At 47.3% G+C, this 23,547-nt stretch overlaps 1 protein-coding gene across 1 annotated transcript in view; it reads right to left on the minus strand.

Moving 5' to 3' along the window:
* The window catches only part of esrrb (estrogen-related receptor beta), a 43,199-nt gene extending 20,267 nt beyond the window's left edge, over positions 1-22,932 (minus strand). Inside the window, exons 1-2 of the mRNA XM_080202090.1 lie at positions 22,539-22,932; positions 5,325-5,441 (exon numbers count right to left, since the gene is read on the minus strand). Of these exons, the coding sequence (XP_080058216.1) occupies positions 5,325-5,441; positions 22,539-22,926 (505 nt within the window). The 5' untranslated portion in view covers positions 22,927-22,932. The remainder of the gene's footprint in view (positions 1-5,324; positions 5,442-22,538) is intronic.
* Between the last annotated feature and the right edge of the window lie 615 nt (positions 22,933-23,547).

Genomic DNA, 23,547 nt, shown 5'->3' on the forward strand with positions numbered 1-23,547 from the left:
ATTAAGTTGATCTTTCTCTACACCCTAGCTGCGACTGTAACACTACATTCTGCACCCTCCCCTTTCCTTCTCTATGAATGATACGCTTTGTTTGAATAATGCACAAGAAACAAGACTTTTCACTGCATACGTGACAAATTTGTGTACATATTTCACAAATACATGCGACGATAATAAATAAAATCAAATAAAACACTCCCAGAACAGGGACAGCACGGGGTTAGATACAGAGTAAAGCTCCCTCTACACTGTCCCCCATCAAACACTCCCAGGACAGGTACAGCACGGGGTTAGATACAGAGTAAAGCTCCCTCTACACTGTCCCCCATCAAACACTCCCAGGACAGGTACAGCACGGGGTTAGATACAGAGTAAAGCTCCCTCTACACTGTCCCCCATCAAACACTCCCAGGACAGGTACAGCACGGGGTTAGATACAGAGTAAAGCCCCCTCTACACTGTCCCCCATCAAACACTCCCAGGACAGGTACAGCACGGGGTTAGATACAGAATAAAGCGCCCTCTACACTGTCCCCCCATCAAACACTCCCAGGACAGGTACAGCACGGGGTTAGATACAGAGTAAAGCTCCCTCTACACTGTCCCCCCATCAAACACTCCCAGGACAGGTACAGCACGGGGTTAGATACAGAGTAAAGCTCCCTCTACACTGTCCCCATCAAACACTCCCAGGACAGGTACAGCATGGGGTTAGATACAGAGTAAAGCTCCCTCTACACTGTCCCCCCCATCAAACACTCCCAGGACAGGTACAGCAAGGTTTAGATACAGAGTAAAGCTCCCTCTAAACTGTCCCCATCAAACACTCCCAGGACAGGTACAGCACGGGGTTAGATACAGAGTAAAGCTCCCTCTACACTGTCCCCCCATCAAACACTCCCAGGACAGGTACAGCACGAGGTTAGATACAGAGTAAAGCTCCCTCTATACTGTCCCCTCATCAAACACTCCCAGGACAGGTACAGCACTGGGTTAGATACAGAGTAAAGCTCCCTCTACACTGTCCCCATCAAACACTCCCAGGACAGGTACAGCATGGGGTTAGATACAGAGTAAAGCTCCCTCTACACTGTCCCCCCGTCAAACACTCCCAGGACAGGTACAGCATGGGGTTAGATACAGAGTAAAGCTCCCTCTACACTGTCCCCCCATCAAACACTCCCAGGACAGGTACAGCATGGGGTTAGATACAGAGTAAAGCTCCCTCTACACTGTCCCCCCATCAAACACTCCCAGGACAGGTACAGCACAGGGTTAGATACAGAGAGTGTGTGGATCTTCACCCCAGTGAGAGTCAGCGTGTGTAGAATCTGTACCCAGCAATCTCTCTAAAACCTGAATTCCTCAGTTTCTGATTTTTGTATTCTAAGGCACAACAACTTTGTGAACTTTATAACTTGATCACATTGCATATTTAAGGCTCTTTCTTCTGCCCTGATACAACTCACCAAGGCGCTGGTCACAGCACCATGACATGGCTTTATTTGTAACACTGATTTGGAGTGTTTGATGGGGACAGTGTAGAGGGAGCTTTACTCTGTATCTAACCCCATGCTGTACCTGTCCTGGGAATGTTTGATGGGGGACAGTGTCGAGGGAGCTTTACTCTGTATCTAACCCCGTGCTGTACCTGTCCTGGGAGTGTTTGATGGGGGGACAGTGTAGAGGGAGCTTTACTCTGTATCTAACCCCGTGCTGTACCTGTCCTGGGAGTGTTTGATGGGGGGACAGTGTAGAGGGAGCTTTACTCTGTATCTAACCCCGTGCTGTACCTGTCCTGGGAGTGTTTGATGGGGACAGTGTAGAGGGAGCTTTACTCTGTATCTAACCCCGTGCTGTACCTGTCCTGGGAGTGTTTGATGGGGGGACAGTGTAGAGGGAGCTTTACTCTGTATCTAACCCCGTGCTGTACCTGTCCTGGGAGTGTTTGATGGGGGGACAGTGTAGAGGGAGCTTTACTCTGTATCTAACCCCGTGCTGTACCTGTCCTGGGAGTGTTTGATGGGGGGACAGTGTAGAGGGAGCTTTACTCTGTATCTAACCCCGTGCTGTACCTGTCCTGGGAGTGTTTGATGGGGGGACAGTGTAGAGGGAGCTTTACTCTGTATCTAACCCCGTGCTGTACCTGTCCTGGGAGTGTTTGATGGGGGGACAGTGTAGAGGGAGCTTTACTCTGTATCTAACCCCGTGCTGTACCTGTCCTGGGAGTGTTTGATGGGGGGACAGTGTAGAGGGAGCTTTACTCTGTATCTAACCCCGTGCTGTACCTGTCCTAGGGGTGTTTGATGTGGGGACAGTGTAGAGGGAGCTTTACTCTGTATCTAACCCCGTGCTGTACCTGTCCTGGGAGTGTTTGATGGGGGACAGTGTAGAGGGAGCTTTACTCTGTATCTAACCCCGTGCTGTACCTGTCCTAGGGGTGTTTGATGTGGGGACAGTGTAGAGGGAGCTTTACTCTGTATCTAACCCCGTGCTGTACCTGTCCTGGGAGTGTTTGATGGGGGGACAGTGTAGAGGGAGCTTTACTCTGTATCTAACCCCGTGCTGTACCTGTCCTGGGAGTGTTTGATGGGGGGACAGTGTAGAGGGAGCTTTACTCTGTATCTAACCCCGTGCTGTACCTGTCCTGGGAGTGTTTGATGGGGGGACAGTGTAGAGGGAGCTTTACTCTGTATCTAACCCCGTGCTGTACCTGTCCTGGGAGTGTTTGATGGGGGGACAGTGTAGAGGGAGCTTTACTCTGTATCTAACCCCGTGCTGTCCCTGTCCTGGGAGTGTTTGATGGGGGGACAGTGTAGAGGGAGCTTTACTCTGTATCTAACCCCGTGCTGTACCTGTCCTGGGAGTGTTTGATGGGGGGACAGTGTAGAGGGAGCTTTACTCTGTATCTAACCCCGTGCTGTCCCTGTCCTGGGAGTGTTTGATGGGGGGACAGTGTAGAGGGAGCTTTACTCTGTATCTAACCCCGTGCTGTCCCTGTCCTGGGAGTGTTTGATGGGGGGACAGTGTAGAGGGAGCTTTACTCTGTATCTAACCCCGTGCTGTCCCTGTCCTGGGAGTGTTTGATGGGGGGACAGTGTAGAGGGAGCTTTACTCTGTATCTAACCCCGTGCTGTCCCTGTCCTGGGAGTGTTTGATGGGGGGACAGTGTAGAGGGAGCTTTACTCTGTATCTAACCCCGTGCTGTCCCTGTCCTGGGAGTGTTTGATGGGGACAGTGTAGAGGGAGCTTTACTCTGTATCTAACCCCGTGCTGTACCTGTCCTGGGAGTGTTTGATGGGGACAGTGTAGAGGGAGCTTTACTCTGTATCTAACCCCGTGCTGTACCTGTCCTGGGAGTGTTTGATGGGGGGACAGTGTAGAGGGAGCTTTACTCTGTATCTAACCCCGTGCTGTACCTGTCCTGGGAGTGTTTGATGGGGGGACAGTGTAGAGGGAGCTTTACTCTGTATCTAACCCCGTGCTGTACCTGTCCTGGGAGTGTTTGATGGGGGGACAGTGTAGAGGGAGCTTTACTCTGTATCTAACCCCGTGCTGTACCTGTCCTGGGAGTGTTTGATGGGGACAGTGTAGAGGGAGCTTTACTCTGTATCTAACCCCGTGCTGTACCTGTCCTGGGAGTGTTTGATGGGGGGACAGTGTAGAGGGAGCTTTACTCTGTATCTAACCCCGTGCTGTACCTGTCCTGGGAGTGTTTGATGGGGGGACAGTGTAGAGGGAGCTTTACTCTGTATCTAACCCCGTGCTGTACCTGTCCTAGGGGTGTTTGATGTGGGGACAGTGTAGAGGGAGCTTTACTCTGTATCTAACCCCGTGCTGTACCTGTCCTGGGAGTGTTTGATGGGGGACAGTGTAGAGGGAGCTTTACTCTGTATCTAACCCCGTGCTGTACCTGTCCTAGGGGTGTTTGATGTGGGGACAGTGTAGAGGGAGCTTTACTCTGTATCTAACCCCGTGCTGTACCTGTCCTGGGAGTGTTTGATGGGGGGACAGTGTAGAGGGAGCTTTACTCTGTATCTAACCCCATGCTGTACCTGTCCTGGGAGTGTTTGATGGGGGGACAGTGTAGAGGGAGCTTTACTCTGTATCTAACCCCGTGCTGTACCTGTCCTGGGAGTGTTTGATGGGGGGACAGTGTAGAGGGAGCTTTACTCTGTATCTAACCCCGTGCTGTACCTGTCCTGGGAGTGTTTGATGGGGGGACAGTGTAGAGGGAGCTTTACTCTGTATCTAACCCCGTGCTGTCCCTGTCCTGGGAGTGTTTGATGGGGACAGTGTAGAGGGAGCTTTACTCTGTATCTAACCCCATGCTGTACCTGTCCTGGGAGTGTTTGATGGGGGGACAGTGTAGAGGGAGCTTTACTCTGTATCTAACCCCGTGCTGTACCTGTCCTGGGAGTGTTTGATGGGGGGACAGTGTAGAGGGAGCTTTACTCTGTATCTAACCCCGTGCTGTACCTGTCCTGGGAGTGTTTGATGGGGGGACAGTGTAGAGGGAGCTTTACTCTGTATCTAACCCCGTGCTGTCCCTGTCCTGGGAGTGTTTGATGGGGGGACAGTGTAGAGGGAGCTTTACTCTGTATCTAACCCCGTGCTGTCCCTGTCCTGGGAGTGTTTGATGGGGGGACAGTGTAGAGGGAGCTTTACTCTGTATCTAACCCCGTGCTGTCCCTGTCCTGGGAGTGTTTGATGGGGGGACAGTGTAGAGGGAGCTTTACTCTGTATCTAACCCCGTGCTGTACCTGTCCTGGGAGTGTTTGATGGGGGGACAGTGTAGAGGGAGCTTTACTCTGTATCTAACCCCGTGCTGTACCTGTCCTGGGAGTGTTTGATGGGGGGACAGTGTAGAGGGAGCTTTACTCTGTATCTAACCCCGTGCTGTACCTGTCCTGGGAGTGTTTGATGGGGGACAGTGTAGAGGGAGCTTTACTCTGTATCTAACCCTGTGCTGTACCTGTCCTGGGAGTGTTTGATGGGGGGACAGTGTAGAGGGAGCTTTACTCTGTATCTAACCCCGTGCTGTCCCTGTCCTGGGAGTGTTTGATGGGGACAGTGTAGAGGGAGCTTTACTCTGTATCTAACCCCGTGCTGTACCTGTCCTGGGAGTGTTTGATGGGGGGACAGTGTAGAGGGAGCTTTACTCTGTATCTAACCCCGTGCTGTACCTGTCCTGGGAGTGTTTGATGGGGACAGTGTAGAGGGAGCTTTACTCTGTATCTAACCCCGTGCTGTACCTGTCCTGGGAGTGTTTGATGAGATCTCTCTCTCTCCATCAGTATCATCCTTTCTTTCACTCCTCTTACCTTCTTTCAGCATTCCTACTTTCAGACACTTCATAAATCGACAGGCTTGGCAGGATTTCCGTCTGCGTTTTGTGATTTCACACTCATTGGTGGCTGGGCAGCTGTACTCGATGTTTCCTGGGCCAAAGCAGAGAACAGCATTACCCATGCACACAAACCACATTGTGTGAGTCCCCCTCTTCCCCCACTCCCCACCCAGTCCCCTTTCCTCCCCACTCCCCATCCCCACTCCCCATCCCCACCCACACCAATGTCTTCACTCCACTATTGCAGGGCAGTCCCAGGACAGGTACAGCACGGGGTTAGATACAGAGTAAATCTCCCTCTACACTGTCCCCACATCAAACACTCCCAGGACAGGTACAGCACGGGGTTAGATACAGAGTAAAGCTCCCTCTACACTGTCCCCCATCAAACACTCCCAGGACAGGTACAGCACGGGGTTAGATACAGAGTAAAGCTCCCACTACACTGTCCCCATCAAACACTCCCAGGACAGGTACAGCACGGGGTTACATACAGAGTAAAGCTCCCTCTACACTGTCCCCATCAAACACTCCCAGGACAGGTACAGCACGGGATTAGATACAGAGTAAAGCTCCCTCTACACTGTCCCCCATCAAACACTCCCAGGACAGGTACAGCACGGGGTTAGATACAGAGTAAAGCTCCCACTACACTGTCCCCATCAAACACTCCCAGGACAGGTACAGCACGGGGTTACATACAGAGTAAAGCTCCCTCTACACTGTCCCCATCAAACACTCCCAGGACAGGTACAAAACGGGGTTAGATACAGAGTAAAGCTCCTTCTTTCATTGGTGACAACATTGAATACAGGAGTTGGAACGTCTTGTTGAAATCGTGCAAGACATTGGAACAGTCAGCATGGCTTCCTGAGTGGAGAATCATGTCTTATGAATTTGAGTTTTTTGAAGGAGTCACCAAGAAGGTAGATGGGGCCAGTGCAGTTGATGTTGTCTACATGGACTTTAGCAAAGCCTTTGACAAGGTACCACATGGTAGGTTGCTGCATAAGGTTAAATCTCACAGGATCCAGGATGAGGTATCTAAATGGATACAAGATTGGTTTGGTGACAGAAGCCGGAGGGTGGTTGTAGATGGTTGTTTTTCAAACTGGAGGCCTGTGACCAGCGGTGTGCCTCAGGGATCAGTGCTGGGTCCACTGTTATTTGTCATTTATATTAATGATTTGGATGAGAATATAGGGGCATGATTAGTAAGTTTGTAGATGACACCAAGATTGGTGGCGTTGTGGACAGTGAGGAAGGATATCTCCAGCTGCAACAGGATCTTGATCAATTGGGCCAGTGGGCTGACGAATGGCAGATAGAGTTTAAAATTTAGACAAATGCGAGGTGATGCATTTTGGTAGATTGAACCAGGGCAGGACTTACTCAGTTAATGGTTATAAAGAAAGGTTGGATAGACTGGGATTTTTTCTCTGGAGCGTAGGAGGCTGAGGGGTGATCTTATAGAGGTCTATAAAGTAATGAGGGGCACAGATCAGCGAGATAGTCAATATCTTTTCCCAAAGGTAGGGGAGTCTAAAACTAGAGGGCATAGGTTTAAGGTGAGAGGGGAGAGATACAAAAGTGTCCAGAGAGGCAATTGTTTCACACAGAGGGTGGTGAGTGTCTGGAACAAGCTGCCAGAGGTAGTAGTAGAGATGGGTACAATTTTATCTTTTAAAAAGCATTTAGGTAGTTAAATGGATACGATGGATATAGAGAGATATGGGCCAAACGCAGGCAATTGGGGCTAGCTTAGCTTTAAAGAAAAGGGCAGCATGGACAAGTTGGGCCGAAGGGCCTGTTTCCATGCTGTAAACCTCTGTGACACGATCATGGGCTCTATGATGGTCCATCATTACAAAGTTCTTCCAAAGGTTCGTCGCAGCATGAATCAATTCCAGCCTCCCAGACTGCCTGGATCTATCACAGTTTGCCTACTGCTGCAACAGGTCCACAGCAGACACCATTTCCCTGATCCTGCACTCAAGCCTGGAACACCTAGATAACAAGGACACCTACATCAGACTCCTATTTATTGACTAGAGCTCAGCCTTCAGCACCATTATTCCCACGAAACGCATCTCCAAACTCCGTGGCCTGGGCCTTGGCTCCTCTCTCTGCGACTGGATCCTGAACTACCTAGCTCACAGACCACAATCAGTAAGGACAGGCAACACACCTCCTCCACGATAATCCTCAACGCCAGTGCCCCATAAGACTGTGTTCTCAGCCCCCGCTATACTCTTTATACACATAAGAACATAAGAAATAGGAGCAGGAGTAGGCCATCTAGCCCCTCGAGCCTGCCCCGCCATTCAATAAGATCATGGCTGATCTGTCGTGGCTCAGTTCCACATTCCCACCCTCTCCCCATAACCCTTAATCCCCTCTCTTATCAAAAACCCATCAACCCGCGTCTTAAATATATTTAGCGAGGCAGCCTCCACCACTTCAACGGGCAGAGAATTCCAGAGATTCACCACCCTTTGAGTGAAGAAGTTCCTCCTCAACTCCGTTCTAAACCGCCCCCCCTTTATCTTGAGGCTGTGCCCCCTCGTCCTGCTGTCCTTTCTGAGTGGGAAGAGTCTCTCCACCTCTATCCTATCCATCCCATTCATCATCTTATATGTCTCAATGAGATCTCCCCTCATTCTTCCAAACTCTAACGAGTACAAGCCTAGTTCATTCAGCCTCTCCTCATAGCTCAACCCCCTCAACTCCGGTATCAGCCTAGTAAACCTCCTCTGCACTCCCTCCAAGGCCAAAATATCATTGCGTAAGTGCAGCGACCAAAACTGCACACAGTACTCCAGCTGCAGCCTCACCAATGCCCTATACAGCCGCAGCAAGACCTCCCTACTTTTATATTCAATCCCCCTCGCTATGAAGGCCAGCATCCCATTTGCTGCGTGGCCAAATTCCTCTCCAACACCATTTTCAAGTTTGCTGATGATACCACTGTACTGGGTCGGATCTCAAACAATGACGAGACAGAGTACAGGAACGAGATAGAGAATCTGGTGAACTGGTACGGTGACAATAATCTCTCCCTCAATGTCAACAAAATGGAGGAGATTATCACTGACTTTAGGAAGCGTAAAGGAGAACATGCCCCTGTCTACATCAATGGGGACAAAATAGAAATGGTCGAGAGCTTCAAAATTTTAGGTGTCCAGATCACCAACAAGCTGTCCTGGTCCCCCCATGCCAACACTATAGTTAAGAAACCCCCACCAACACTTCTATGTTCTCAGAAGTCTGAGGAAATTTGACATGTCAGCTACGACTCTCACCAACTTTGTATCACAGCTCGGTCTGGGCTCCTGCTCTGCCCAAGACTACAAGAAACTACAAAGGGTTGTGAATGTAGCCCAATCCATCACACAAACCAGCCTCCCATCCATTGGCTCTGTCTACACTTCCTGCTGCCTCAGCAATGCAGCCAGTATAATTAAGACCCCACACACCCCGGACATTCTCTCTTCCACCTTCTTCTGTCAGGAAAAAGATACAAAAGTCTGAGGTCACATACCAACCGACTCAAAAACAACTTCTTCCCTGCTGCTGTCAGACTTGAATGGACCTACCTCACATTAATTTGATCTTTCTCTACACCCTCGCTGTGACTGTAACACTACATTCTGCACTTTCTTCTTTCACTCTCTATGAATGGTATGCTTTGTGTGTATTGCACACAAGACACAATACTTTTCACTGTATGTTAATACTTGTGACAATAATAAATCCTATCAATAGTGAACCTCCATTGTATAACTTTGATAATAACCTGAATACATTGAGAGATTACCTCCCGTACAATCTCTCGGCCGTGTATCCAGCTTTAGGGTGAATGTTTCCAAAACATTTCAGGGAGTCCCTCAGCCACATTTTTGTGACAGTTTGCATCTTTCTAACAATGATGTAAGCGCATAGTCAGCATATTTATTTAGCACCACAGATGAGAGTTTCCAGTCATACAGAATTCTGTTTCAATCTATTATACGGAGTGAGTTCAAGCACCTAATCAAGAGCGGTAACAACAAAATACAGACAGTGTTTCCCACACATTATAGATAGCGTTTTCTATACATTATAGATAGCGTTTTCTATACATTATAGATAGTGTTTCGCACACATTATAAATAGACTCTCCTACACATTATATATAGTGTTTCCTACACATTATAGATAGCGTTTCCTACACATTATCTACAACGTGTGGGAAACGCTATCTATAATGTCTAGAAAACGCTATCTGTAATGTGTGGGAAACTCTATCTATAATGTCTGGAAAATGCTATCTATAGAGTTTCCCACACATTATAGATAGCATTTCCCACACATTTTAGAGTGTTTTCTACACATTACAGATAGTGTTTCCCACACATTATAGAGAGTGTTTTCTATACATGATAGATAGAGTTTCCCACACATTATCAATAGCATTTTCTACACATTATAGATAGCGTTTCCTACACATTATAGATAGCGTTTCCTACACATTATAGATAGAGTTTCCTACACATTATAGATAGAGTTTCCTACACATTATAGATAGAGTTTCCTACACATTATAGATAGCGTTTCCTACACATTATAGATAGCGTTTCCCACACATTACAGATAGCGTTTCCCACACATTATAGATAGCGTTTTCTACACATTATAGATAGAGTTTTCTACACATTATAGATAGAGTTTCTTACACGTTATAGATAGAGTTTTCTACACATTATAGATAGTGTTTCCCACACATTATAGATAGTGTTTCCCACACATTATAGATAGCGTTTCCTACACATTATAGATAGCGTTTCCCACACATTATAGATAGCGTTTCCCACACATTATAGATAGAGTTTCCTACACATTGTAGATAGAGTTTTCTACACATTATAGATAGCGTTTCCCACACATTATAGATAGCGTTTTCTACACATTATAGAGTTTTCTACACATTATAGATAGTTTCTTACACATTATAGATAGAGTTTTCTACACATTATAGATAGAGTTTCCTACACATTGTAGATAGAGTTTTCTACACATTATAGATAGCGTTTCCCACACATTATAGATAGCGTTTTCTACACATTATAGAGTTTTCTACACATTATAGATAGAGTTTTCTACACATTATAGATAGAGTTTCCCACACATTATAGATAACGTTTTCTACACATTATAGATCGTGCATCTGACACATTATAGATACATTTCCTACACATTACAGATAGCGTTTCCAAACACATTAGAGATAGTGTTTATTACACATTAGAGACAGTATTTCCTGTACATTGTAACAGTGTTTCTTGCACATTGTAGCTAGCATTATAGAGAGCATTTTTTACACTTTATAGATAGAGTTTCCCACACATTATAGACAGTGTTTCCTATACATTATAGATAGCATTTCCCACACATTATAGATAGCATTTCCTACACATTATAGATAGCGTTTCCCACACATTATAGAGAGCATTTTCTACACATTATAGATAGAGTTTCCCACACATTATAGACAGTGTTTCCTATACATTATAGATAGTTTCCCACACGTTATAGATAGCGTTTTCTACACATTATAGATAGCGTTTCCCACACATTATAGATAGCATTTCCCACACATTATAGATAGCATTTCCCACACATTATAGATAGCATTTCCCACACATTATAGATAGAGTTTCCTACACATTATAGATAGAGTTTTCTACACATTATTGATAGCATTTCCTACACATTATAGACAGCGTTTCCTACACATTATAGATAGTGTTTCCCACACATTATAGATAGCGTTTCCCACACATTATAGATAGCGTTTCCCACACATTATAGATAGCGTTTCCCACACATTATAGAGAGTGTTTTCTACACATTATAGAAAGCGTTTCATAGACATAGATAAGCTGCAGAGCTGGGCTGAGAGGTGGCAGATGGAGTTTAATACGGAAAAGTGTGAGGTGATTCACTTTGGTAAGAGTAACAGGAGTACAGAATATAGGGCTAATGGAAGGACTCTTAGTAGTATCGACGAGCAGAGTGATCTCGGGGTACGTGTGCATAGATCCCTGAAATTTGGCACCCAGGTTGATAAGGTTGTTAAGAAGACATATGGTGTGTTAGCTTTTATTGGTAGAGGGACTGAATTTTGGAGCCGTGAGGTCATGTTGCAACTGTACAAAACTCTGGTGCGGCCACACTTGGAGTATTGCGTACAGTTCTGGTCGCCGCATTATAAGAAAGATGTGGAGGCATTGGAAAGGGTGCAGAGGAGGTTTACCAGGATGTTGCCTGGTATGGTGGGAAGGTCTCATGAGGAAAGGCTGAGGGACTTGAGGTTATTTTCATTGGAGAGAAGAAGGTTACGAGGTGACCTGATTGAGGCATACAAGATGATCAAAGGATTGGATAGGGAGGGCAGTGAGAGCCTTTTACCTCGGATGGTGATGGCTAACACGAGGGGACATAGCTTTAAATTAAGGGGTGGTAATTATAGGACGGATGTCAGAGGTAGATTCTTTACTCAGAGGGTAGTAAGGGCGTGGAATGCCCTGCCTGCAGCAGTTGTGGACTCGCCAACTTTAAGGGCATTCAAGTGGTCAGTGGATAGGCATATGGATAACATTGGAATAGTTTAGGTTAGAGGGTCATTAGATTGGTTCCACTGGTCGGCGCAGCATTGAGGGCTGAAGGGCCTGTACTGCGCTGGAATGTTCTATGTTCTATAACATGCTTGATTCTCAGATGTCCCTTAAGATGCCCATCAGGTCACATGGTTGTCAACGCCACCTTCTGAGAGCAACTTGTGCTGACCAGTTCCTGAGGGAGAGACTAGAACCAGGGGACAGTTTTAAAAATAAGGGGTCTCCAAGTTAAAGTGGGGATGAGGAGAATTTTTTTGTCTCTCAGAGGATCATTGGACTGTAAAATTCTGTTCCTCAGAGAGTGTAGAGGAAAGGTGGAGTGGGCGACACAATGGCACAATTGTTAACACTGCTGCTTCATGGCGACAGGGACCTGAGTTCAATTCCAGCCTTGGGCGGAGTTTGCACATTCTCCCCATGTCAGAGTGGGTTTCCACCGGGTGCTTGGTTTCCTCCTATATTCCAAAGATGTGAGGGTTAGGTTGATTGGTCATGTTAAATTGACCCTTAGTGTCAGGCAGTTAGCAGGGTAAATACATGGGGATAGGGCCTGGGTGGGATTGTGGTCGGTGCAGACTCGATGGGCCAAATGGTCTCCTTCTGCACTGTCATGTTTCTATGTTTCTATGATTCTATGTTTCCCTCACATTATAGATAGCATTTCCCACACATTATAGATAGAGTTTCCTACACATTATAGATAGCGTTTCCCACACATTATAGATAGCGTTTCCTACACATTATAGATAGAGTTTCCTACACATTATAGATAGCGTTTCCCACACATTATAGACAGTGTTTCCCACACATTATAGATAGAGTTTCCTACACATTATAGATAGCGTTTCCCACACATTATAGATAGCGTTTCCTACACATTATAGATAGAGTTTCCCACACATTATAGATAGAGTTTCCTACACATTATAGATAGTGTTTCCTACACATTATAGATAGAGTTTCCTACACATTATAGATAGCGTTTCCCACACATTATAGACAGTGTTTCCCACACATTATAGATAGAGTTTCCTACACATTATAGATAGCGTTTCCCACACATTATAGATAGCGTTTCCCACACATTATAGATAGCGTTTCCCACACATTATAGATAGAGTTTCCTACACATTATAGATAGTGTTTCCTATACATTATAGATAGAGTTTTCTACACATTATACATAGAGTTTTCTACACATTATAGATAGAGTTTCCCACACATTATAGATAGAGTTTCCCACACATTATAGATAACGTTTTCTAAACATTATAGATCGTGCATCTGACACATTATAGATACATTTCCTACACATTACAGATAGCATTTCTGAACACATTAGAGATAGTGTTTATTACACATTAAAGATAGTATTTCCTGCACATTGTAACAGTGTTTCTTGCACATTGTAGCTAGCATTATAGAGAGCATTTTCTACACATTATAGATAGCGTTTCCCACACATTATAGATAGCGTTTTCTACACATTATAGATAGCGTTTCCCACACATTATAGATAGAGTTTCCCACACATTACAGATAGCGTTTTCTACACATTATAGAGTTTCCCACACATTATAGATAACGTTTCCCACACATTATAGATAGCGTTTCCTACACATTATAGATAGAGTCTCCCGCACATTATAGATAGCGTTTCCCACACATTATAGATAGAGTTTCCCACACATTACAGATAGCGTTTTCTACACATTACAGAGTTTCCCACACATTATAGATAACGTTTCCCACACATTATAGATAGCGTTTCCTACACATTATAGATAGAGTCTCCCGCACATTATAGATAGCGTTTCCCACACATTATAGATAGAGTTTCCCTCACATTATAGATAGTGTTTCCCGCACATTATAGAGAGTGTTTTCTACACATTATAGCTGGAGTTTCCCTCACATTATAGATAGAGTTTTCTACACATTATAGATGGCACTTCCCACACATTATAGATAGTGTTTCCTATACATAATAGTTAGAGTTTCCTACACATTATACATAGCATTTCCTATACATTATAGATAGAGTTTCCTACACATTATAGATAGAGTTTCCTACACATTATAGATAGAGTTTCCTACACATTAAGGATAGAGTTTTCCACACATTATAGACAGAGTTTCCTACACATTATAGAGAGTGTTTCCCACACATTATAGATAGCTTTTCCTACACATTATAGATAGTGTTTCCCACACATTATAGATAGTGTTTTCTAAACATTATAGATCGTGCATCTGACACATTATAGATACATTACGAATATTGATTGGAATTGCTATAGTTCTAGCTCGTTAGAGGGGTCAGTGTTTGTACAAAGCGTGCAGGAAGGTTTTTTGACTCAGTATGTAGATAGGCCAACTACAGGTGAGGCTATATTGGATTTGGTGCTGGGAAATGAGCCAGACCAGGTGCTAGACTTGGAAGTTGGTGTGCATTTTGGTGATAGTGACCATAATTCGGTTACGTTCACCTTAGTGATGGGAAGGGATAGGCATGAACCTCGGGTCAGTAGTTTTAGCTGGGGGAAGGGTAATTATGAGGCTATTAGGAGTGAATTAGGAAGCATAGATTGGACTAGGAGGTTACAGGGACTGGGAACGTCCGAAATGTGGAGTTTTTTCAAGGAGCAGCTACTGCGAGTCCGCGACAGGTATCTCCCTGTCAGGCAAGGAGGAATTGGTAGGGCTAGGGAACCGTGGTGCACTAAAAGAGTTGAGTCGATGGTTAAAAAGAAAAAGGAGGCTTATGTTCGGATGAGATTTGAGGGCTCAGGTAGTGCACTAGAAAGCTTTAGATTGGCTAGGAGGGAGTTAAGAAGGGCTAAAAGAGGACATGAGAAGACTTTGGCTGATAGGATTAAGGCGAATCCTAAGGCGTTCTATAGGTATGTCAGGAGCAGAAGGTTGGTCAGGGCAAGATTAGGGCCAGTTACAGACAGCAGAGGGAAGTTGTGTGTGGAACCGGAGGAGATTGGAGAAGCATTGAACCAATATTTCTCTTCGGTGTTCACGCAGGGGGACATGAATATAGCTGAGGAGGACACTGGGTTGCAGGGGTGTAAAATAGACAGTATTACGGTTGATAAGGGGGATGTGCTGGATATTCTTGAGGGGCTGAAAATAGATAAGTCCCCTGGTCCGGATGGGATCTACCCTAGGATTCTCTGGGAGGCTAGAGAGGTGATTGCAGAGCCTCTGGCTCTGATCTTCAGGTCGTCATTGGTCTCTGGTGTAGTCCCGGAGGATTGGAGGATAGCGAATGTTGTCCCATTGTTTAAGAAGGGGAACAGAGACTTTGCCGGGAATTATAGACCGGTGAGTCTTACTTCTGTTGTGGGCAAGGTTTTAGAAAAAATTATTAGGGATAGGATTTATAGTTATTTGGAGTGTAATGAATTGATTAGAAATAGTCAGCATGGTTTTGTAGCGGGTAGGTCGTGCCTTACTAACCTTATTGAGTTTTTTGAGAAGGTGACCAAAGGGGTGGATGGGGGTAAGGCAGTTGACGTGGTATACATGGATTTTAGTAAGGCGTTCGATAAGGTTCACCATGGTAGGCTTCTGCAGAAAATGCAGATGTATGGGATTGTGGGTAATCTAAGAAGTTGGATCAGGAATTGGCTATCAGATAGGAGACAGAGGGTGGTGGTTGATGGTAAATATTCATCATGGAGTTCGGTTACGAGTGGTGTGCCTCAGGGATCTGTTTTGGGGCCACTGTATTTTGTAATCTTTATTAATGATCTGGATGAGGGTATAGTTGGGTGGATTAGTAAATTTGCTGATGACACCAAAGTCGGAGGTGTGGTAGATTGTGAGGAAAGGTGTCATAGTCTGCAGGGAGACTTAGATAGGTTGCAGAGCTGGGCCGAGAGGTGGCGGATGGAGTTTAATGCGGAGAAGTGTGAGGTAATTCACTTTGGTAGGAGCAACAGATGTGTTGAGTATAGGGCTAACGGGAGGACTTTGAATAGTGTGGATGAACAGAGGGATCTAGGTGTATGTGTACATAGATCCCTGAAAGTTGGGAATCAAGTAGATAAGGTTGTTAAGAAGGCATACGGTGTCTTGGCGTTGATTGGTAGGGGGATTGAATTTAGGAGTCGCAGCGTCATGTTGCAACTGTACAAAACTCTGGTGCGGCCGCACTTGGAGTACTGTGTGCAGTTCTGGTCCCCACATTACAAGAAGGATGTGGAGGCGTTGGAGAGGGTGCAGAGGAGGTTCACTAGGATGTTGCCTGGTATGGTGGGGAGGTCCTATGAGGAGAGACTGAGGGATTTAGGGTTGTTTTCGTTGGAAAGAAGGCGGCTAAGAGGGGATCTTATTGAAACATATAAGATGATTAGAGGTTTAGATAGGGTGGATAGTGATAGCCTTTTTCCTCGGATGGAGAAAGCTAGCACGAGGGGGCATGGCTTTAAATTAAGGGGGGGTAGTTACAGGACGGATGTCAGGGGTAGGTTCTTTACCCAGAGGGTGGTGAGGGATTGGAATGCCCTGCCTGCTGCAGTTGTAAATGCGCCTAGTTTGGGGGCGTTTAAGAGATCCGTGGATAGGTTTATGGACGAAAAGGGATTGGTATAGGATAGTGGGTCATTGTTTTTGTAACTGGTCGGCGCAACATCGTGGGCCGAAGGGCCTGTTCTGCGCTGTAACGTTCTATGTTCTATGTTCTATTTCCTACACATTACAGATAGCGTTTCCAAACACATTAGAGATAGTGTTTATTACGCATTAGAGACAGTATTTCCTGCACATTGTAACAGTGTTTCTTGCACATTATAGCTAGCATTATAGAAAGCATTTTCTACACATTATGGATAGCATTTCCCACACATTATAGATAGCGTTTCCCACACATTATAGATAGTGTTTCCTATACATTATAGATAGAGTTTCCTACACATTATAGATAGTGTTTCCTATACATTATAGATAGCGTTTCCCACACATTATAGATAGTGTTTCCTATACATTATAGATAGAGTTTCCTACACATTAAGGATAGAGTTTTCCACACATTATAGATAGAGTTTCCTACACATTATAGATAGAGTTTCCTACACATTATAGATAGAGTTTCCTACACATTAAGGATAGAGTTTTCCACACGTTATAGACAGAGTTTCCTACACATTATAGATAGCGTTTCCCACACATTATAGATAGTGTTTTCTAAACGTTATAGATCGTGCATCTGACACATTATAGATACATTTCCTACACATTACAGATAGCGTTTCCAAACACATTAGAGATAGTGTTTATTACACATTAGAGACAGTATTTCCTGCACATTGTAACAGTGTTTCTTGCACATTGTAGCTAGCATTATAGAAAGCATTTTCTACACATTATAGATAGCGTTTCCCACACATTATAGATAGCGTTTCCCACACATTATAGATAGAGTTTCCCACACATTATAGATAGCGTTTTCTACACATTATAGATAGCGTTTTCGACACATTATAGATAGCGTTTCCCACACATTATAGATAACGTTTTCTACACATTATAGATAGCGTTTTCGACACATTATAGATAGCGTTTCCCACACATTATAGATAACGTTTTCTACACATTATAGATAGCGTTTTCGACACATTATAGATAGAGTTTCCCACACATTATAGATAGAGTTTCCCACACATTATAGATAGCGTTTTCTACACATTATAGATAGCGTTTTCGACACATTATACATAGCGTTTTTGACACATTATAGATAGAGTTTCCCACACATTATAGATAACGTTTTCTACACATTATAGATAGCGTTTTCGACACATTATAGATAGAGTTTCCCACACATTATAGATAGCGTTTTCTACACATTATAGATAGCGTTTTCGACACATTATAGATAGAGTTTCCCACACATTATAGATAGCGTTTTCTACACATTATAGATAGCGTTTTCTACACATTATAGATAGTGTTTCCCACACATTATAGATCGCGTTTCCCACACATTATAGATAGCGTTTTCTACACATTATAGATAGCGTTTTCTACACATTATAGATAGTGTTTCCCACACATTATAGATCGCGTTTCCCACACATTATAGATAGCGTTTTCTACACATTATAGATAGCGTTTCCCACACATTATAGATAACGTTTTCTACACATTATAGATAGCGTTTCCCACACATTATAGATAACGTTTTCTACACATTATAGATAGCGTTTTCTACACATTATAGATAGCGTTTTCTACACATTATAGATAGCGTTTCCCACACATTATAGATAGCGTTTTCTACACATTATAGATAGCGTTTCCCACACATTATAGATAGCGTTTCCCACACATTATAGATAGCGTTTTCTACACATTATAGATAGCGTTTTCTACACATTATAGATAGCGTTTTCTACACATTGTAGATAGTGTTTCCCACACATTATAGATAGCGTTTTCTACACATTATAGTTAGTTTCCCACACATTATAGGTAGTGTTTTCTACACATTATAGTTTCCCACACATTATAGATAGCGTTTTCTACACTTTATAGATAGACTTTCCCACACATTATAGATAGCGTTTCCTATACATTATAGATAGAGTGTCCTACACATTATAGAAAGCGTTTCCCACACATTATAGATAGTGTTCCCCACACATTATAGAAAGCGTTTCCCACACATTATAGATAGTGTTTCCCACACATTATCGATAGAGTTTCCTACACTTTAAAGATAGAGTTTCTTACACATTATAGATAGTGTTTCCCACACATTATAGATAGAGTTTCCCACACATTATAGAGAGTCTTTCCTACACATTATAGATAGCGTTTCCTACACATTATAGATAGAGTTTCCCACACATTATAGAGAGTCTTTCCTACACATTATAGATAGCGTTTCCTACACATTATAGATAGAGTTTCCCACACATTATAAAGAGTCTTTCCTACACTTTATTGATAGCGTTTCCCACACATTATAGAGAGATTTTCCTATTCATTGCATGCTGATGGCGCAATGTCTCCTTCTTCATTCCATGCCTCTCCCACTGAAAGATCCTGCCCAGGCCTCAAAAGATGTCCCAACACTGGTTCCTGGACGGTTACTGCTTGCTGCAGGAATAGCGTCCAATCTCTTCCCTATTGCCTCTGCATTCTCACTAGCTCTGCCTGGTATGGCTTCCCAGAGGAGGATCCCGGGGCAGTCAGGGTTTGGGGGGGTGGGTGATGCACAGGGAGGGGAAGATTTACTGGGATAAAAGCAAATTACTGTGGATATTGGAATCTGAAACCAAAAGAGAAAATGCTGGAAAATCTCAGCAGTCTGGCAGCATCTGTAAGGAGAGAAAAGAGCTGTCGTTCCGACTCCAGGTGACCCTTTGTTAAAGCTAAAAGGCAGAGATAGTGGGAGATATTTATACTGCAGGGGGAAGGGAAATAAAGATGAATCTTAGCCAGAAAAAACATACATATCTCCCACAAATATCTCCCCCATGGAGGTTTGGGGAGGGGTGGAGGTGGGAGGTTTAGGAAGGCAATTGAAGACAGAGCCATCAATATTGTAACTGGAATCAGAGGCTGGAATTCGTGCCGAGATCTCCAGGTGTTGTGGCGTTGGATAAAGGTGGCTGAGAGAAGGAAGAGACTTGAAAATCAGGATGAGAATTTTAAAATCAAGATATTGTTTGTCTGGGAGCAGCTACTGGTCAGTGAGGCAGGGGTGAGAGGGGAAATGGGATTCACTCCGAGGTCAGGTGGATATTTTTCCCTCCTTTTAACTCAATGTTTATTCAGGAAGCGCTGAGCTCCCTGCCTTAAACACATTATCCCCACTTTCCTCACAATCTACATCGAGGGCCCATTGCTGCTCTTGTCCTGTCCTCCTCCCCCCCATTAAACTCCCCCCCCCCGTTACCCGTTAAACCCCATCCCCCCGTTACCCATTAAACCCCATCCCCCCGTTACCCGTTAAACCCCATCCCCCCGTTACCCGTTAAACCCCATCCCCCCGTTACCCGTTAAACCCCATCCCCCCGTTACCCATTAAACCCCATCCCCCCGTTACCCGTTAAACCCCATCCCCCCCGTTACCCGTTAAACCCCATCCCCCCGTTACCCGTTAAACCCCATCCCCCCGTTACCCATTAAACCCCATCCCCCCGTTACCCGTTAAACCCCATCCCCCCGTTACCCGTTAAACCCCCCCGTTACCCGTTAAACCCCATCCCCCCGTTACCCGTTAAACCCCATCCCCCCCGTTACCCGTTAAACCCCATCCCCCCCGTTACCCGTTAAACCCCATCCCCCCGTTACCCGTTAAACCCCATCCCCCCGTTACCCGTTAAACCCCATCCCCCCCGTTACCCGTTAAACCCCATCCCCCCCGTTACCCGTTAAACCCCATCCCCCCCGTTACCCGTTAAACCCCATCCCCCCGTTACCCGTTAAACCCCATCCCCCCCGTTACCCGTTAAACCCCATCCCCCCCGTTACCCGTTAAACCCCATCCCCCCGTTACCCGTTAAACCCCATCCCCCCGTTACCCGTTAAACCCCATCCCCCCCGTTACCCGTTAAACCCCATCCCCCCGTTACCCGTTAAACCCCATCCCCCCGTTACCCGTTAAACCCCATCCCCCCGTTACCCGTTAAACCCCATCCCCCCCGTTACCCGTTAAACCCCATCCCCCCCGTTACCCGTTAAACCCCATCCCCCCCGTTACCCGTTAAACCCCATCCCCCCCGTTACCCGTTAAACCCCATCCCCCCGTTACCCATTAAACCCCATCCCCCCGTTACCCGTTAAACCCCATCCCCCCCGTTACCCATTAAACCCCCCCGTTACCCGTTAAAGCCCCTCCCTCACCCGGCAGCACTGGGTTAAGATGCAGTGCTGCAAATTCTGGATCTAATATATTCAAATCTCTCCCTCCTGCTCGCAGAACCCCACCACCCACTGACCCATCACCCACTGACCCACCACCCACTGACCCACCACCCACTGACCCATCACCCACTGACCCACCACCCACTGACCCACCACCCACTGACCCACCACCCACTGACCCACTGACCCATCACCCACTGACCCACTGACCCATCACCCACTGACCCACTGACCCACCACCCACTGACCCACCACCCACTGACCCACCACCCACTGACCCACCACCCACTGACCCATCACCCACTGACCCATCACCCGCTGACCCATCACCCGCTGACCCATCACCCGCTGACCCACTGACCCACTGACCCATCACCCGCTGACCCACTGACCCATCACCCGCTGACCCACCACCCACTGACCCACCACCCACTGACCCACTGACCCATCACCCACTGACCCACCACCCACTGACCCTCTGACCCACTGACCCACCACCCACTGACCCTCTGACCCACTGACCCACCACCCACTGACCCACCACCCACTGACCCTCTGACCCACCACCCACTGACCCTCTGACCCACCACCCACTGACCCACCACCCACTGACCCACCACCCACTGACCCACTGACCCATCACCCACTGACCCACTGACCCATCACCCACTGACCCACTGACCCACCACCCACTGACCCACCACCCACTGACCCACCACCCACTGACCCATCACCCACTGACCCATCACCCGCTGACCCACTGACCCACTGACCCATCACCCGCTGACCCACTGACCCATCACCCGCTGACCCACCACCCACTGACCCACCACCCACTGACCCACTGACCCATCACCCACTGACCCACCACCCACTGACCCTCTGACCCACTGACCCACCACCCACTGACCCTCTGACCCACTGACCCACCACCCACTGACCCACCACCCACTGACCCTCTGACCCACCACCCACTGACCCTCTGACCCACCACCCACTGACCCACCACCCACTGACCCACCACCCACTGACCCACTGACCCATCACCCACTGACCCTCTGACCCACCACCCACTGACCCTCTGACCCACTGACCCACCACCCACTGACCCTCTGACCCACTGACCCACCACCCACTGACCCACCACCCACTGACCCATCACCCACTGACCCACCACCCACTGACCCACCACCCACTGACCCACTGACCCATCACCCACTGACCCACCACCCACTGACCCACTGACCCATCACCCACTGACCCACTGACCCGTCCCTGCCATGCCTCTATTGGATGGTCTCACATCCACTCCACTGACCACTTGATGTCTCTCAGATTTACTGTCCCCACATGTCGCATTCACAGCTCCCCACGGTCCCACCCCTCACCCCCACCCCATCCCTCATCCCCACCCCCACTCCTCACCCTAATTCCTCTCCCTCCTACCCCCACTTCCCCCTAACCCCCATCCCAGCCATCTCCCTGCCTCCATCCCCCCACGCCCCCCACCCTCTCTTACCCCCTCCCCCACCCTCCCGGGTTCTGATTGGTGGACTTTCAGGATGTCCTGTTCCGTTACCCCGAGGGTTACTGAACCTCGATTGGCTCAGGGTGCCGCATGCTCTCCGCCAATCAGCTCCTACCTTGGATGGTCCGTTTGAAGAAAGCCTTACAGGCCTCGCAGGAGGCCACTCCGTAGTGATAGCCGGACGCCACATCCCCACACACCAGGCACAGCCTCCTGGGGGTAGAGTTCAGGGGAAACTCACACTTTGTCGAACAGTCGTCCACCATCACTCCTGAGCAGGGGTCAAAGTGCGTCCGACAGGGCACCAGGGAGGCGGAGCTGGAGAAGAGGGAAGGAGAGTCCAGGCCGTGGGGGTGAGAGGTCACGGTGAGGTTATATCCTGGGTTACTGTCCGGCCGCTCGGTGGGACTGTGGTGAGTGACTGTATCGATGATGGAGGAGGGACTCGAGGGTTCGGTTTTGATGAAACTGGAACTGAGGCGATGACCCTCGGCCGACATCATCCCCAAAATCCTAAAGAACCAATCAGACGGAGAGAGAAACTTCAGAACATCAGAGTGTCGGAGAGGCAGCGAGGGACCCTCACCCTCACCCCCTCACCCTCACCCCCTCACCCCCTCACCTCCACCCCCTCACCCCCTCGCCCTCACCCCCTCACCCCCTCGCCCTCACTCCCTCGCCCCCTCTCCCTCGCCCTCACTCCCTCGCCCTCACCCCCTCGCCCTCACTCCCTCGCCCCCTCTCCCTCGCCCTCACTCCCTCGCCCTCACTCCCTCGCCCTCACCCTCACCCCCTCGCCCTCACCCTCACTCCCTCGCCCTCACCCTCACTCCCTCTCCCTCACCCCCTCGCCCTCACCCCCTCACCCTCACTCCCTCGCCCTCACCCTCACTCCCTCGCCCTCACTCCCTCACCCTCACCCTCACCCCCTCGCCCTCACCCCCTCTCCCTCACCCTCACTCCCTCGCCCTCACCCTCACTCCCTCTCCCTCGCCCTCACCCCCTCGCCCTCACTCCCTCGCCCCCTCTCCCTCGCCCTCACTCCCTCGCCCTCACCCCCTCGCCCTCACTCCCTCGCCCCCTCTCCCTCGCCCTCACTCCCTCTCCCCCTCTCCCTCGCCCTC

This window comes from Carcharhinus amblyrhynchos, chromosome 14 (assembly GCF_965287045.1).
Source record: "Carcharhinus amblyrhynchos chromosome 14, sCarAmb.v2.hapA, whole genome shotgun sequence".
In the NCBI taxonomy this organism is placed as follows: Eukaryota; Metazoa; Chordata; class Chondrichthyes; order Carcharhiniformes; family Carcharhinidae; genus Carcharhinus; species Carcharhinus amblyrhynchos.